Source organism: Cynocephalus volans, chromosome 7 (genome assembly GCF_027409185.1).
Source record: "Cynocephalus volans isolate mCynVol1 chromosome 7, mCynVol1.pri, whole genome shotgun sequence".
Classification (NCBI taxonomy): domain Eukaryota; kingdom Metazoa; phylum Chordata; class Mammalia; order Dermoptera; family Cynocephalidae; genus Cynocephalus; species Cynocephalus volans.
Genome location: NC_084466.1, coordinates 156,380,320 through 156,395,039, shown reverse-complemented (window position 1 = coordinate 156,395,039; position 14,720 = coordinate 156,380,320). Strand labels below are relative to the sequence as shown.

Below are 14,720 nucleotides of genomic sequence, written 5' to 3'. Positions count from 1 at the left end.
CCTGAGGTGTCCAATACAATAACCACTAGCCACTTATATTTACAGGTAAAAGAAATTTAATTAACATTAGATAAAGTTAAGAGTTTACTTCCTCAGTTACACATACCACACTTTGAATGCTCAATTCCACATGGGCTAGTGTTTCTGCAGGAAACAGTATAGACATAGTACACTCCATCATCCCAGAAATGTCTATTGGATACTGCTATTCTAGACAGAGCTTCTAAACCACAGATAATGGTTAAAAAACCCCTTTTGTATAAACACTGATGGAGAAAGTTTAATTAGCAGGTTACAACCAATGGCCTATTTCTACATATTACTGTAACATATCTTCTGGCTGAGCATAAATATTTCTATCAAAATCACATTTATTAATGTGAATATTAATGTGAATATCTAGAAACACCTTAAAATCTTTATTATACACTTTATCGCACCAGAAAGTCACCTAACAAGGCCTAAGGTATGGTTCAGTGTGAAACCTAGCCATAGCTAGGTTCAGTGTGAAATTTAGCACCTGACAACAATGTTAGAACTCTAGAATCAGTGCCTGAAATAACTAGTGATATCGCCATTAAAGAGACACACAATTATCCAGTAAGATGACATAGTCTCTTTAATTTCATTAGTAAAAAAAGCCATTGCTTCCAAGCTTGATCTCTCTGAAAAGAAATGATAAATAAGTATAGAAAGTAAACAGGGCCACATTTAGAAAAACACACCAAGATTTTCAAATTTTGCTGCATCTGACATTTTCACGTCCTCCAGTCCATATGACACGGCTTGGTAATGAGGACATTTTCAGCTGACAACTTAGAGCAAAGTCACAGAGAGAATCTGCACCAAAGGCAGAGAACGAGCCCTTCACTTGCAGCCCTAACTCACCAGTATTACAGGCTATGATTTCACACCATCTCTTTTGTACTCATATTTTCAATCCTTTCCTAAGGTTTTGATCATTCTCCTCTACAATCTCACAATGGGGATGTCATGTGACCTTCCTTCCTCTCTCAGAGAGGTGGAAATGTCTTCTATTTTCTGCCTGCACTGAGTTCTGTTCCCCTCCTAGGACTTCAAAACCGCTCTGCAACCGAAGTACGCTCATCTCAAATCTCGATTTCTATTTAAAGCCTTTGTGCGTCCTGCGTGAAAGTTCACACTGTGCGTGCTCCACTTCTGGCTGTGCAGGCAGCGTCCTCGGCCCCCATGGTCTTCTCTCTCAAGTCCCGCCAGCCAGCGCTGGCTGTCATCCATGCAGGCTCGAACCGCGCCTCCCACAGGAACTGCAGCAGGACTGGTACCCACAACGCTGATCCACTGCTAGGCACTGATCCTTCAGAACTTAGACATTTGCATTACATTTCAATTTTGCATTCCTTCAGGACGAAAACAGTACCAAGAGTTTTAGAATTCTGGTCCTACCCCTGCATTAATGAGCCCTGTAAAGGGGCCATGAAGACGGCAACTGACATCTGTAAAATAACTATGATTCTACCAGTCTTAGAGATGGGATATGCTGATGATTACATGATGACACACAACAGCATTAGCCACCAATAATTAAAGACTGCTTGATTATGAGGTGGCAATACGGAGCTAGTTACAGAATTACAAATATGCATCGTGTCTGGTGGGGACCGTGATCCAATATACATGCAGACGTGCTTGCAGGTGACTTAGGTGGCTGGGCACAGTAACTGCTTATGTCTTTTATTTTTTCATTTTAATTTGTGTGTGTGTGTGAGTGTGTGTTTATGTGCAGCAAAGAGTAGTACATTAATGAGCCGACATGACTTAGAATGTTCTACGGGTTTTTTTTTGTTTTGTTTTGTTTTTAAAAAAACAGCACAGCTTCAAAAGGAAATTTGATGATGGATTTAAACAGCATTGATAAAATCTATGTTCTTTATTTTACTTTATTTTTTAACTTTAGGATATTATGGGGATTTCTGCTTAGTGATAAATTAAATACATTTTACACATCTCTAATACATATTTATATTCATTTAGAGATGGATATACATTCATTTCTATGAAACTTTGTTTCTATAATAAAAGTATCAGGAGAAAAGGTAAACATGGATCAGAAGATTAAAATATATCTGTATCTATCTGTCTTTCTATCTAACTACAAAATTGTAAATATTTAGTGACAGGACTTCTATCTGTAAAACTTTGGTTTCTTGCTTCTCTTTACTCCATAGATGTAATTTTTTAAATAAAAGAACTGTAATGGGTTAGGATCCATTTTATCATCCCCAGGCAATGGATAAGAATAAAATACTTGACTCTTCTACAATGATTCAGGAAGTTGCAATTTGAAGGAAATAAATAATGTCATGTAGTCTCAGGAATGCTGGGTGTGCTTGTTAGTTAAAACTGAGCTGGTGCTGACCGCAGTCACAGCAGGTAGGCACTGAGCCAACCTTTGAATGAATGAGCACGTACGTTAACGTCAGAAGCTGTGTTTGCAGAGGTCCTGACAAGAGTTTGTTTCTCAACCCGGATTCAGGTGATACGAGACCATTCAGAGCCCCGTCATTTTTCCACCAGGTTTCATGTCTTGGTGAGTAGAAGAGATCTTGCTTAAAACAAATAGAAGTCTCAATCATGAAAGTTGGAAACCTAATAAACTTAATAATTCTTCCTCTGGACACCTATCAATCTCTTCAGAGGGAGCGCTGTAAAATTAGGTCCATGATAGGGATTGATTTTGAAAAGATCTCCATTTCTTTCGCACAGAAAAATACTGGTTTCTGTTTCATGTGAACCATATTGGCACCACGAAAGTAAGTTATTTTGGACAGAGGCAGGAATGCAAGGGGACAATGAAGCAAGGGCCAGGTGCTTTCCTATGCACAAGATCAAGGCCAGTTTCCCTGGGGCAGAGCTCGCTGCTGTGCTACTCACAGTCAGCCCACCAGCTGACCAGGCCCTCAGCATGTACGTGAAAACGTATTTAGATTTAATAAACTCACTGATTCTTTCCCTGGCGTGTCCAGTCTCTTGATGAGGCCATCAGAGCATTCTTCATTCTGTTAGTGTTTTAGATTACTAGAAATTCTTTTTGATTCTTTCTTAGAGTTTCTGTTTATATTACCCATCTGTTCTTGCATACTGTTCACTTTTTCCATTAGATCCCTCAGCATATTAATCATAGTGATAGGAGGTGCTTTTTCCCTGGGCTGGGGTTTCAGGACATGCCTCTGGGTTTCCAGCCACTCCCTGAGGTCTCAGGCCCCCTCCTCTTGGCTCTCCCCTGGAGGAAAGTTACTGTTGCCAGTTAGACCTATTTTTAGCACCAATCAGGGGAAAATGAGACTACTGGGAGCTGGTTTATGCAATCCAGTGGCTGGCCATGCTCAATAGACAGCACAGAACATTCTGGTGCATGTAACTGGGGACCACCCCCTTAACCTAATAGTCATTAGATAAGAGAAACTACAAAAGGCAAATCCCAGCTGGAGGCAGGGCTGCTGCTCACTCTCCTGGAGACAACCACACTCTGCTCGCTGAGGTGTGTATGTTTTACTTTGCATTGAACTTACTTTCAGCAAGCGGCTACTCACTCTCTTGAGCCAGCCTGCACTTTGTACTGAACTTGAAGTATGTTCTTCTTGCTTTTGTGTTAGACTTGATGTGTGCACTGAACTTGCTTTTGTGTTACTCGGCATGGGCCCTGCTCAGTCTCTGGAGCTATGCTGCACTCTCTCCGTGGAACCCGTATGTCTTATCTGTTTTATTAAACTTGTTCTCACTGCCTACTGTGACTCTGCCCGTGAATTCTTTCCTGTGGTGGAGTCAAGAACGTAGTAAGAGGACTGGCAGGTTGAGGATGACGACTGGGGCCCCAGACCCTACCTCCGACATCAATAGTTGTTTTAAATTCCCAGTCTGATAATTACAAAACCTCTTCCATATCTGAGTCTGGTTCTGGTGTCTGCTCTTTCTCTTCAAACGGTGCTTTCTGTCATTAGTATGCTTTGTAGTTACATGCTGAAAGTGAACATGGTAGGCTGGGTGAGAAAAGTCTAGTACTGGCTCCAGCAGTGGTTTCTGCTCCTGGGCTTCTGCTCTCGTAAGCTGTGATTCTCTGTACCCATCCTCCTGTCTGTCCAGTTTTGAAGGCAATAGTCTGCTCTGTGGCTCTACAAAAATGGATCTCAGAAGACTTGCTGATTTTTCAATTTGTTCAGCTTTTTTCTCGTCATGAGAATGGGAGTGACAATTTCCAAGCTCTTCACACGCTGAAGCAGAAACCAGAAGTCCCCCATATTTAGATTTTTACAGAAAAGAAAACTTGCTATAGAAAATGCTTATCATTAGCCTAAACAGGTTGCTCAGCCACAGAATGAAGGGGCTAAGACTGCTCATGAGCTTTTAGCTGTGAAGATCCTCATGGCAAAGCACAGATGCAGTGTAGATACTACAGTGAATGGAAAGTGAAAATATTCCTATTGTTTATCTTTTGAATCCAAGTATTTCTGAAGAATGAATGATATGTCATTTTCTCCCTGGCACAAAAGTCCATTTCCCTGAGTTCAAAGGGCTGGCAAGTCTGAATTACAGGTATGGAAGTGAGGGCTAAGCACCCACATGCTGTCCAGGGACCAGGCAGTGACACTGAAATCCAGATGCCAGTGCTGGGAAGAGAAGCAAAGCGAGCAGAGTGAAGCGGGAGTAGTGTTTTCCTACATCCTGCCTTGGGATGGGCAAGGGGAGTTGAGGGAAGCCCACCACAGCCAGGAGTCAGCCTTTCCGGCTCCTATGGGAGGAGTGGCAGGGGCAGAGGAGGGCAGAGCACTCTGAAGCCAGGAATGGGAGAGTTGCGTGGCTGCCGAGAGCCTCGTGGTCTACCAAGCACTCCCTGGAGTTGAGCTTGTCACAAGCTCCCTAAAGGCTCGTCAGCCCTAATGCAATTCCTGGATGTGCCTCACTGAGGCCACAACTACAACAGGAAGGGGGTGTCCACAGAACCCGCCACATCACCACAACAGCAGGAATGCAAAAGGACCACTGGATGGCAGCAGCCACATTCACCCAAGCCACCTGCAATCCACACTGCCTTGTGTTGGTTTCCTGGGGCTGCTGGAACAAATTACCGCAAACTTGGCAGCTTAAAACAATACCTATGTATCCTCTCACAGTTCTGAAGGCCAGAAGTCCAAAACCAAGGTGTCAGCAGGGCTGTGTGCCATCTGGTGGCTTTAGAGGAGGAGTCTTCCTGGCCTCTTCCAGCCGCTGGTGGGTCCAAGCATTCCTTGGCTTGTGGCAGCATCACTCCAGTCTCTGCCTCTGTCTTCACGTGGCCTTCACCTATTTCTGCCTTCTGTCTCTTAAGAGGCCATTTGTCACTGGATTTAGGCCCCACCACCACCCTGTAAGCCCTGGGGATCTCACCTCAAGATTCTTAGCTTAATTAGATCTGTAGGAATAATTTTCTATGTAAGATCACATTCACGGTTCTGAGGAGGAAAATGTAGACATTCTTTAAGGGGCCATCACTCAAACCACTCACTATAGGATATGTTTACAGTCTCCTAATAATGAAGCCTTAAGGCCTGGAATCAATGACAGGTACCCGGTCACAAAAGACGATGGCTCATTATTCTTAACAAGAGAAAGAAGTATGTGAAAACATCCAGAGGGGAGACGATTTTACAGCCTACTTTACACTGGATCTGCAAACAATTTTTTGTTATTCCTTCCCTGAAACAGATTAAGAAACAAGAAAAGGAAGCTGCATTGTGCTGTAGAAAACTGTGGCCGGCTGTCATAAGGGCTTTTGAACTTGCTGGTTCAGTTTCTGGCATGCTGTAAAGACTGACATTTTAATTGACTTTTCACTCACCAGCACGTTGACGGTGCAGCTCATGCGATTTTCTTTGTTCTCATCATGCATGATGGTTCTGTAATCCAGAAGTCTCTCCATCAGGCGCACAACGAGTTTTACAAAAGTTTCTCCTGTTTTGGCGAGGTATTTATGCTTCCTGCAGTGCTCCAAGAGGCTGAAAAATAATTACACACACCTTGTTAATCACACTCAGAAAAAGGAACTCAACGGAGGTGCAATTTTAAATATTTTCCATTATTAACACATTTTAATTATTTCTGGGCTACAAAGTGCATTGTAGTCTAATTACAGTCTCTCCATCTCTCTTCTGACATAAATCCCCCTGCGCATCAACACTTACATTTTATCAAATAACACTTTGTACTGTTCGTCTCCTCGGCCGCCTTCCACTTCATGATCCAGTTTGGTGATGATCTCATTTTCAAACTATAATTAAACAGAGGAAGCATAAACAATCACCATGGCGGATATTTCATTTTATGACTCGAGCATCCATCGTCCATAAATCGGCAAGAGACCATCATCAGACAGCTACCCTCTGCCTTGAATTCATTTAAGAGTTGCCATTCCTGGGCCCCTGGAGGTTTCCGATCACCCACGGCCACAGGGAATCTTTCACTCCTTCCTGCTTAATGGAGCCTGAACGTGCACATTCTGATAGCAGGAGCAAGAACCAGGGAAAGAAAGACAAGGAAACCGTAGGGGGGGGGAAAATTAAGAAGCAATATGAAAAAACATCTTGAACTTCATCTCTATGAACAAGTAACATCTAAAATAGCTCATGGGTTCCTGGAGCAGAACAGATGGCGTTTCACTTGCTAGGGAAGAGTCCTCGGCAATCTGAAAACATCCAAAGACCACTTCACTGCCATTCCTTGATGGATCCTAGTGAAATATGTCACTCCGGTTACAAAAATATAAAAAGTGAGAGGGGCAATGTCCCTAAGGACAGACCAGAGGTACGTCCAGAAGGTGTGTCTGCCGGCCCCTCCTCCACTCCCCGATCCAGACACCTGCCTGAATCCACTGCAGATGGAATCCAGGCTGCGATGAAACGAAGGTTCGAAACAGGGCTAGACAGAATATGATGCTTCCTTAACACCAAGGACTCAGCAAGGTCACAACCCAGACCTCAGTGAGTCTCTTCAGTTCTCTTCTTGATCTTTTCCAAGGTCTCCTCCCCCAAATAAACACCTCTTTTTGAGTCTGTTTGGCCTAAGAAGTGTAGATATTTTAGGAACACAGAAAGAGATGGCTCTACTGAAGACGACTAACTTGCCTTTTTTTCATCTGAAGTTTCGTGATAATGACCTTTACAGTGAAATAACAACGTTTTACAGTAAAATAACTAACCCACTATTACTCTGCTCTTTACAGAAAAGAATCTGCAAAAGGTGGTTCTTTTTGGAACCTAGTACAAGGGAGATCACTTGCTACTAGCCCAAAAGTTGGATTTCAAGGCAGTTCCATCTCACAGACGGTGTCATGATTGGGACTCCACAGACTAAATGTTTGATGAGTGTAATCAAGATACAAAATAAGACTAAATTTAATTAAAACATACAATTCAATTCCAAACCTGTTTAATGAATATCTACAATGAAGGTGAAGAGAATTCCAAGAAACATGCCTTATCCTAACATGGGCAAATACACACAGGCTATTTAAAATAGTGACCACTTGTCAATCAGAAGGTATTCGAACTTGGAGTCTACTTTATGAAAATTGCATGTTTTCTCTGCTTCCATGTAAACCTAGCTGTCACAAACGGGCAACGAGGAAGCTCCACTCCTTAAGTATGCCGCTTATCAAATTTTGACTGATGAACTTAATGTTTTCTAAAAAGAGTGGATGAATGATAAATCAGAACACAGCTGATTCTAATTTTACTAACCTCTCGTCTAAACGGAGCAATTTGCGCACACACCTGGCAACCCTATTCTGTTTATCAGTAAGGATTCAATACTAGAGATCTGCGGCTAGCCTCTAATTCCAGGGTCTTCATTAATTTTTACAGAATATACTACAGTCAGTTTGCTAGTGCACTATGAACTGTTGGCATAATCAGAATTAAATGACCCTATCCAAATAAATTGGAGATAGTACATGTGCTGATAGAGCAGAGCTGGTAAAAATCATGATTATCTTACTTGTAAATGCATGCTGTCTGGTGATTTGCAACAGGGTTCTCTGTGGTTAGGATAGAATTAGCGAGGGCTTACTGTGTTGCTCAAAAGGTGGTAGAGACTCACTTGTGTGATAACCAAAATCATTATATTTTCCTCTCTTCTCAATCACCAATATTGCTACAAAAATAACCGCGGGGTGTCCAACTTAAAATATCGAACAGAGAGTCTCTAAGCATCTGATGCCAGCGGCCCTCAGAGAGCACGAAACATAAGACAACACATGAATATAAGGCTTTTTGGAAAGATGCTGTTAAATTGGATGTAATGGAGCAGGGGGGCTCTGCTCATAGTGGTGTTGACATCACTGTTAATTCAATTAACTTAAAAAGGAACCATTGCTGTTGCTGCTCACTGCCCCAGTTAACTGTAGGTACTGGCTCCTATTCGAGAGATCATGGAGAGAAGGATCCCACTAGTGGATAATCCAAGAGCCAATTACATTTGATTTGAAATGCATAATTTTTGTTTTGGGTGAGAATTCCCATCCTCACTATAATGCATTTATGAATGTATAAAATCAGGCCTGCATTTTCCAGGCATCCAGGAACACAGAAGAGATCTGGGGTTATGTGGGAGCACGGTAGGAGGCTGGGCCAGGGTGGAAGGTTTGCCCAAATAATTCACCACATCGGCAGAAGGCTTAGAGGTTATCAAAAGCTGGGAGAAATCTGAAATCTATGGATCCGGTCTGCTAAGAATGTTAGCAAAAGAGTTTCTTTGACCCTTTACAAATAAACCTTAGTAAAGGGTTGCTCTTTGCCCAAAATGCTCTATTTCCTCCTGTTTTTCAAGAAAAAAAATGCTCAGAAGATACTGCAGGTAGGAGCATGGTGTTTGACCACCTCAGAAAGCACCTAGGAATCAGATTCTCTCTGCTGTCTCCTCCTGTAGATGGAACTGGGCTAATCTGATGGAAGCGCCCAGCCAGCCCCTTTCTTGTTAGCATTTACGGGAGGAAGTGGGCGAGAGAAAGTCACCCAGATGTATGGGGGAGAAAACACGGCCAAGAAGGAACTGGCAAGGAGGGGCAGAGAGAAGCTTGGCACTTCAAAACCCTTGGGGCTGCACATGTTGACATCCCCAAAGTTTCTGATCCTTCCCAATCTGTCACTCAGCCTTTAATCCCTGTGCTCAGACACACTAATATTTTTATGTATATCACATTCCTCTTGCCCAACTGCTCTGTAAACTTAATTACACACTTAATTAATCTCTGGCACTTCATCCCACATTCTAAAACCTCCACCTCCTCCTATGTCCATCAAGCAGGCGGCTCGCTGACCTTGAAGCTTCTGTGAAACACTCAGGAGCCTGGAGGACCCACCGCCGCACACGGGGGGCAGCCTGGCCGGGGACCTGTCTGCTGCCTGGCTGCTCCGCACGGCCGACCCCTGAGACAGGCACAGCTGCTCCCACTTCCACCTGACACAGATTGAGGCGTGACTCTTGGGCTGCATGCAGTCACAGTGAACTCTTGGAACATGGTCTCATTGCGAGTCCTGTTTAATTTGGTTAGAGGAGATTATGGGAGTTTGGGTATTTCTTTGCCGGAGGCTTTTAAGACCAAAATTCAACATAATCACAACTCCTGGAGTCCAGGGTATTGGTGTCCATGACCTGTCAGGCTTGGGTCTGGATTCCATGAAATAAAAGCCTACTTCTCGGGCCATAGTTCCTATGAAAGCATCCAAAGCAGTAACATCAAGTATTATTTTGAAATTTAAAGCAAAAATAGGCCAACAAATAAAATCCCAATGAATTAAAGAATAAACAAAATAAAATTGCCACCAAACTTATTCACACTCATATTACAGTGCAAAATATATTGGCTTTTCCACCAAGTGGCAGAAGCTGCCAACATCCATGTGGGTTACTCAATTATTTGCTTAAGGTTGCCGGCATGGGCAGTGGGGAGAGGTCATTCAAACAGGAACTCAGAAACACTGGCAACACAAAGATTACTCGTGTTCTAATACTGTTACAACTAAATGGGAATTTCTGGAAGTTGTGGAGCATTTTACTGAGCCTCACAAAGATGACAGAAAAAAGCTCCATGATTGAAAATATTACTTTCCTGTGTAGCCTTTTCCATTCCATTTTTATTAATGGTATATGGCCCATATGGTCATTTGCTGCAATTCTCAGCTGTTAGTTCTGTATTTTCCAGAGGCATAACAAATGGAAATCTTTAAAAAGATGCCAGGAGAGAACTTAAACGTATGCTTTTTTTATGGAGCAAAATCCACTGTGAGGCTGAGACCAGAGTGTTGTCCACTGGAGGACAGGTCGTCCGTGAGCTGGGGGGGTGGTCAGTTTAGGCCAGGTGAGGGGCTGGCCTTGTGCTACCAAAGCCAGGCAGGTGAACCGTACAAGGAGCATGAAGATGCTGATGGCTTCCAGCTTCCCCCATCCTAGTTTAGCAGATCCTGAAATCCTCACAATAAGATCTCTCCTTTGAAAGAAAAAGAGGAAGATTTCCTAAAGTCCTCAGATTAAGCATAAACTTCCTACTTTGGGATTAGGACGGGGGTGGGGTGGGGACAGGGGACAGTAAACACAGCTGCAGGGAGGGCTCAAGGAGCTGACAAGCTGTAAGAGGGCACAGAGTGTGTCCTCAGGGGTTAATGAACAGTAGAAGCAGTGGGTGGAAACAATTTAGGAGCATGCATGGGGTCATCCAGTTCATAAAGGGGTCTGGGAAAGGGCTGGAAGAACCGGGATGGCCAAGGGCAGCTGGAGCATGAGAAGCACCAGGAGAAAATGAAAGAGGAAAAAGAGATGAGAAACAGGCTTTTGTTGAGCAGAAACGTACTTGGACAGGGCAGCATCAAGTGATACGGGAGGGCGGCCAGAGTCCCTTCGGGTCAAAGACAGCTGCCCGGGGGCAGGGGAGGGCCCAACTGAGGGCCACAGCTCCAGGACCGTCCAGCTAAGGCTCTCGAATGTCTTCCTGCCTCCTTGCTGCCTGGAGCATCCACAACCCAAGCACTAAGGAGGAAAAGGAAACCCCTCACAGGCGGACCCATCCACATCATTACACAAACCGAGATGGAGATGAATTAGTACAGCGGGGATCTGGGGATGGGTGGGAGCCGTTCAGACCACAAACCAGTTACACAGCATCCAACCGCTCGTAATGTCTTCCTGTGAGCCACAGATCTGCTGTGGCTGTGAACACCAGCCCACAAGGAAGCATGTTATGTTGCAGGTGAGAAGAATTTCTAAAAGAACCAAGGCACTTTGTACATAAGGGGTGTTAGGGAAAATATAGGAAAATGGTCAGGGCCCCTCAGATGTTCAGAATCTTGCCAAGCATTTGCTGTAAATATGCATGTGCGCCCAGGTGTTCCTTGGTTGTTGTCTAATGTAATTGCACATGTGCACCCAGGTGTCCTGGGTTATGAACATAAGTATAAAGGATGAGTGGCTGTGATCCATAGGGCCCCCCACCCCTGGATGCCCCCGGGGTGGGGGGGCATGGGGAGGCCATTACTGCTGCTGGAGGCTGTTGCTGCTGGGGTCCCTGGGACCCTCTGCGAGGCCACCGCCGGACCTGTAAGCTGCTGCTGCCATTGCTGAGGACTGACCTTGTGTCATCTGCCAATGGCTCCTGGGATCTTTCCCAATTACCTAGCGTGGACCTGCGTGTGAGGGGTCTGGTGACCCAGTCCGTACAATGGGTTTGAAGGGTCTGAGCCCTAGCCCTGCTAATACAAACGGAAACTTAGTATAACTAACATTTTGGCTTTAGTTATGATTTGACAGCTGGCATAGTTGTGTAGCTTTGCAAGGGGCCTCCTATTTCATGTGCTTCTGTCGGGTCCAAGCTCCTCCACATTGGATCAGATCAACTCCATCCCTTACGTCAGGTCCCTGCACAACATGGCCCCTCACAGATGACTTACACTGGCATTAGAGACCCTTAGTCCACAGGTATTTGCCACCTGTGAGTACCATAAGGCACTGACTGCAGCCCTGGAAACAGTGTCCCAGGCCACGGGGAGGGCACGGCATGTGAATGGACAACCTCAGGCCATCCCATCTCATCACCAAGAAGGACGTTCAATCATGACCCTGGAGAGACAGGATGAGGGCAAGAGCTCGCCTATTCTGCTCTTTCTTGCAAAGACAAGAAAGAAATAGACTTCTGGGGAAATGTACGTGAAAGAACATTCTGATGAAATGCCCTCCATTTCGGCAAGGGCACAGGACCAGTGACTCGGGGCAAGTCTAGAAAAGCCAATCGGTAACACTTGCTTTTGGAATTCCCACAATGGCTCGATGCCATCTAATCTTGAGTCTCACGGCAGGCGTTTCTTCTGAATCCTGCAGGTCCCCTCTCCACCGCAGTTGCAACGGTGCCGTACCGCCAGACAAATACACATTTCATGAACAGCAGCATATTAACAGCTCCACTCCGAAAGACATAGCAATCTACATCATACGTTCAAAACACTAAAGTTATATAAAAACAGAAAACCCTGATGTCTTCCCCTCACTCCATTAGGCGTGCACATCTGCTGTAAGAGTGGAGGCAATTTAAGCCCTTGTAGATGTGACTAATAAGTTAGATAATTGGATTGCGGTGGATTAAGCAGCAGCCAACCATCCCCATCCCAGAGGATCTCGCTGAAAAGGCGGGCAGGGTGGGCTGCAGTACACGTGCCCACCCGGTCTATATTCACCAACATCCACTGCAAGGAACAGGGGCCACGCCTTGGGCTGCAGAAGTCCAGACGACAGAGGACGCATTGAACCAAGAGCCGAAAGGAGCTCAGAAGGATAGAGCAAGTCACGAGACCCATGCTGCGGACCCAGAGAGCTCTGGCCTAGAGCAGAGTGACAGAGAGAAGGGCGGACACTGGGGATGAGACAGAGGAAGGGCTGAGCTTCTCCACCGAATGCTGCAGAGGCCCGCAGAGTGGGCAAAGGCCAGGCCAGTGTAACCTGCACTCAGAAAGTCAAATGACAAGCAGACTGGCAGAAAGGGGCCGATGGGGCAGCTGCAGGTTTGGGAAAGGCAATAATCTTGGCATTTCACCCGGGGGCTGAGGTAGGCCAATAAAAACAAAAGTTTTTAGATATTACCACAAGAAAGAAAATTGATGTTTTCCCAATTCACAGGAAATGATTAATACAGAGAGAGGTGCTTTTCATTTTTCCCAACGGGTTTTAGTTTTTCTGCCTTCATTTTTAAAACCTTTGGTGTATGCTGTCGCTTGTCTGCAGAGGCCCCACACAAATGAATGAAGAGCCAGTGACTATTAACAGAAACTTCGAGCCACTGACCATGCTCAGCCTGAGAGTGGGTTCTTGTGTGGACTTGGGTCTTCCTGCTTGTGCTTTCATTTGCACACATCCAAGCAAGGCATGTTTCATGCTAGTGACACTGTTTGTAGTTTATGAGATGGAATTAAATGTGCATAACTACTCCATGGTATCACTCAAAACAGTTTGGTTTCTGGAAAGATGACAGCAGATACTGGGCAGATTTTGAAGTCCTGGGGGGTGGTGACTGTTTTGGATGCAGACAAAAGTCTCCATGGCTCTCATTAACTTCCTACCATTGACCAGCAAACCTGGGGCCCCTGTAAATTGGAGAAACTGGGGCACTTCCTCAGAAAATTGTTGTCAACCGTTTTAAAGCTACAATAAGCCAGCAATGAGACAAAAGAATGTAAGGAAGACAGAAAAACTTCAGAAACAAACTCTCATTCATCTTTATTCCAACTGCCCTTGACCTTATTTTGGACCAAAGATGGCTTAAAAAAATGACAAATGGTATGTTTTAAAGGCTTTGGATCTTAGTTGTCTGTGCTAGTGACATTTATCTATATAAATACATGTTCCCCGTTTGCCTGATTCTTTAATTTAATAGCAGTTTTTCACAAAGTCTGTCTTTGGGCATGATTCATATAAAATTTAAACAGTAGATGAATTTTCTGCCTAGGAAAAAGCATTTTAAATGATAGTTTGTAGTTCCGGTGAGTTGGCAGTGAAATTGGGACCATGATTTAGTGCCAGCGGCAATGGAGATGGGTCTTAAGGCCATCATATCCAACAATTTGGCAATAATGTCAAAAGTTACAAAAATATTTTGAATCATTAATTGCATTTTTGAGAATGTATACCAGGAACACTTTCAAAATAAATTCAAGCTATAGGCATGAATGTGTTCACTGTACAGCTAGCTCTTCCTAGTAGTGAAAATCTGCAAACAAGCTAAACGCCCAGCTACAGGAGATGGGGAGGTAAAAGAGTCAACTCATCTCATGAAATGTTATGCCATTGTTAAAATCACAGTTACTACGTTGTCAACAAGGGAAATTCTCTGATACATTGTCAAACAGAAAGAACATAAAAAAATCTACACATTGGGGCTGGCCCGTGGCTCACTCGGGCAAGTGTGGTGCTGATAACACCAAGGCCACGGGTTCGGATCCTATATAGGGATGGCCGGTTGGCTCACTGGTTGAGCGTGGTGCTGACAACACCAAGCCAAGGGTTAAGATCCCTTTACAGGTCATCTTTAAAAAAAAAAAAAAATCTACACATAATGTTTACAACATGATATTACATACACGCAAAGACAGATAGTGAACCAAACACAGCAGCTGTTCTTTTAAAAATATATTCTCTTTAATTTTGCAGAAAATAAATGTAAGGAGAGCTTC

At 44.2% G+C, this 14,720-nt stretch overlaps 1 protein-coding gene across 4 annotated transcripts in view; it reads right to left on the bottom strand.

The window, feature by feature from the left end:
- Nucleotides 1–14,720, bottom strand: part of DOCK1 (dedicator of cytokinesis 1) — a 489,712-nt gene that overhangs the window by 59,829 nt on the left and 415,163 nt on the right. For all 4 annotated transcript variants that reach the window (XM_063103414.1, XM_063103416.1, XM_063103415.1 and 1 more), the window contains exons 34-35: nucleotides 6,198–6,283; nucleotides 5,855–6,011 (exon numbers count right to left, since the gene is read on the bottom strand). In XM_063103414.1, coding sequence (XP_062959484.1) covers nucleotides 5,855–6,011; nucleotides 6,198–6,283 — 243 coding nt within the window. The remainder of the gene's footprint in view (nucleotides 1–5,854; nucleotides 6,012–6,197; nucleotides 6,284–14,720) is intronic.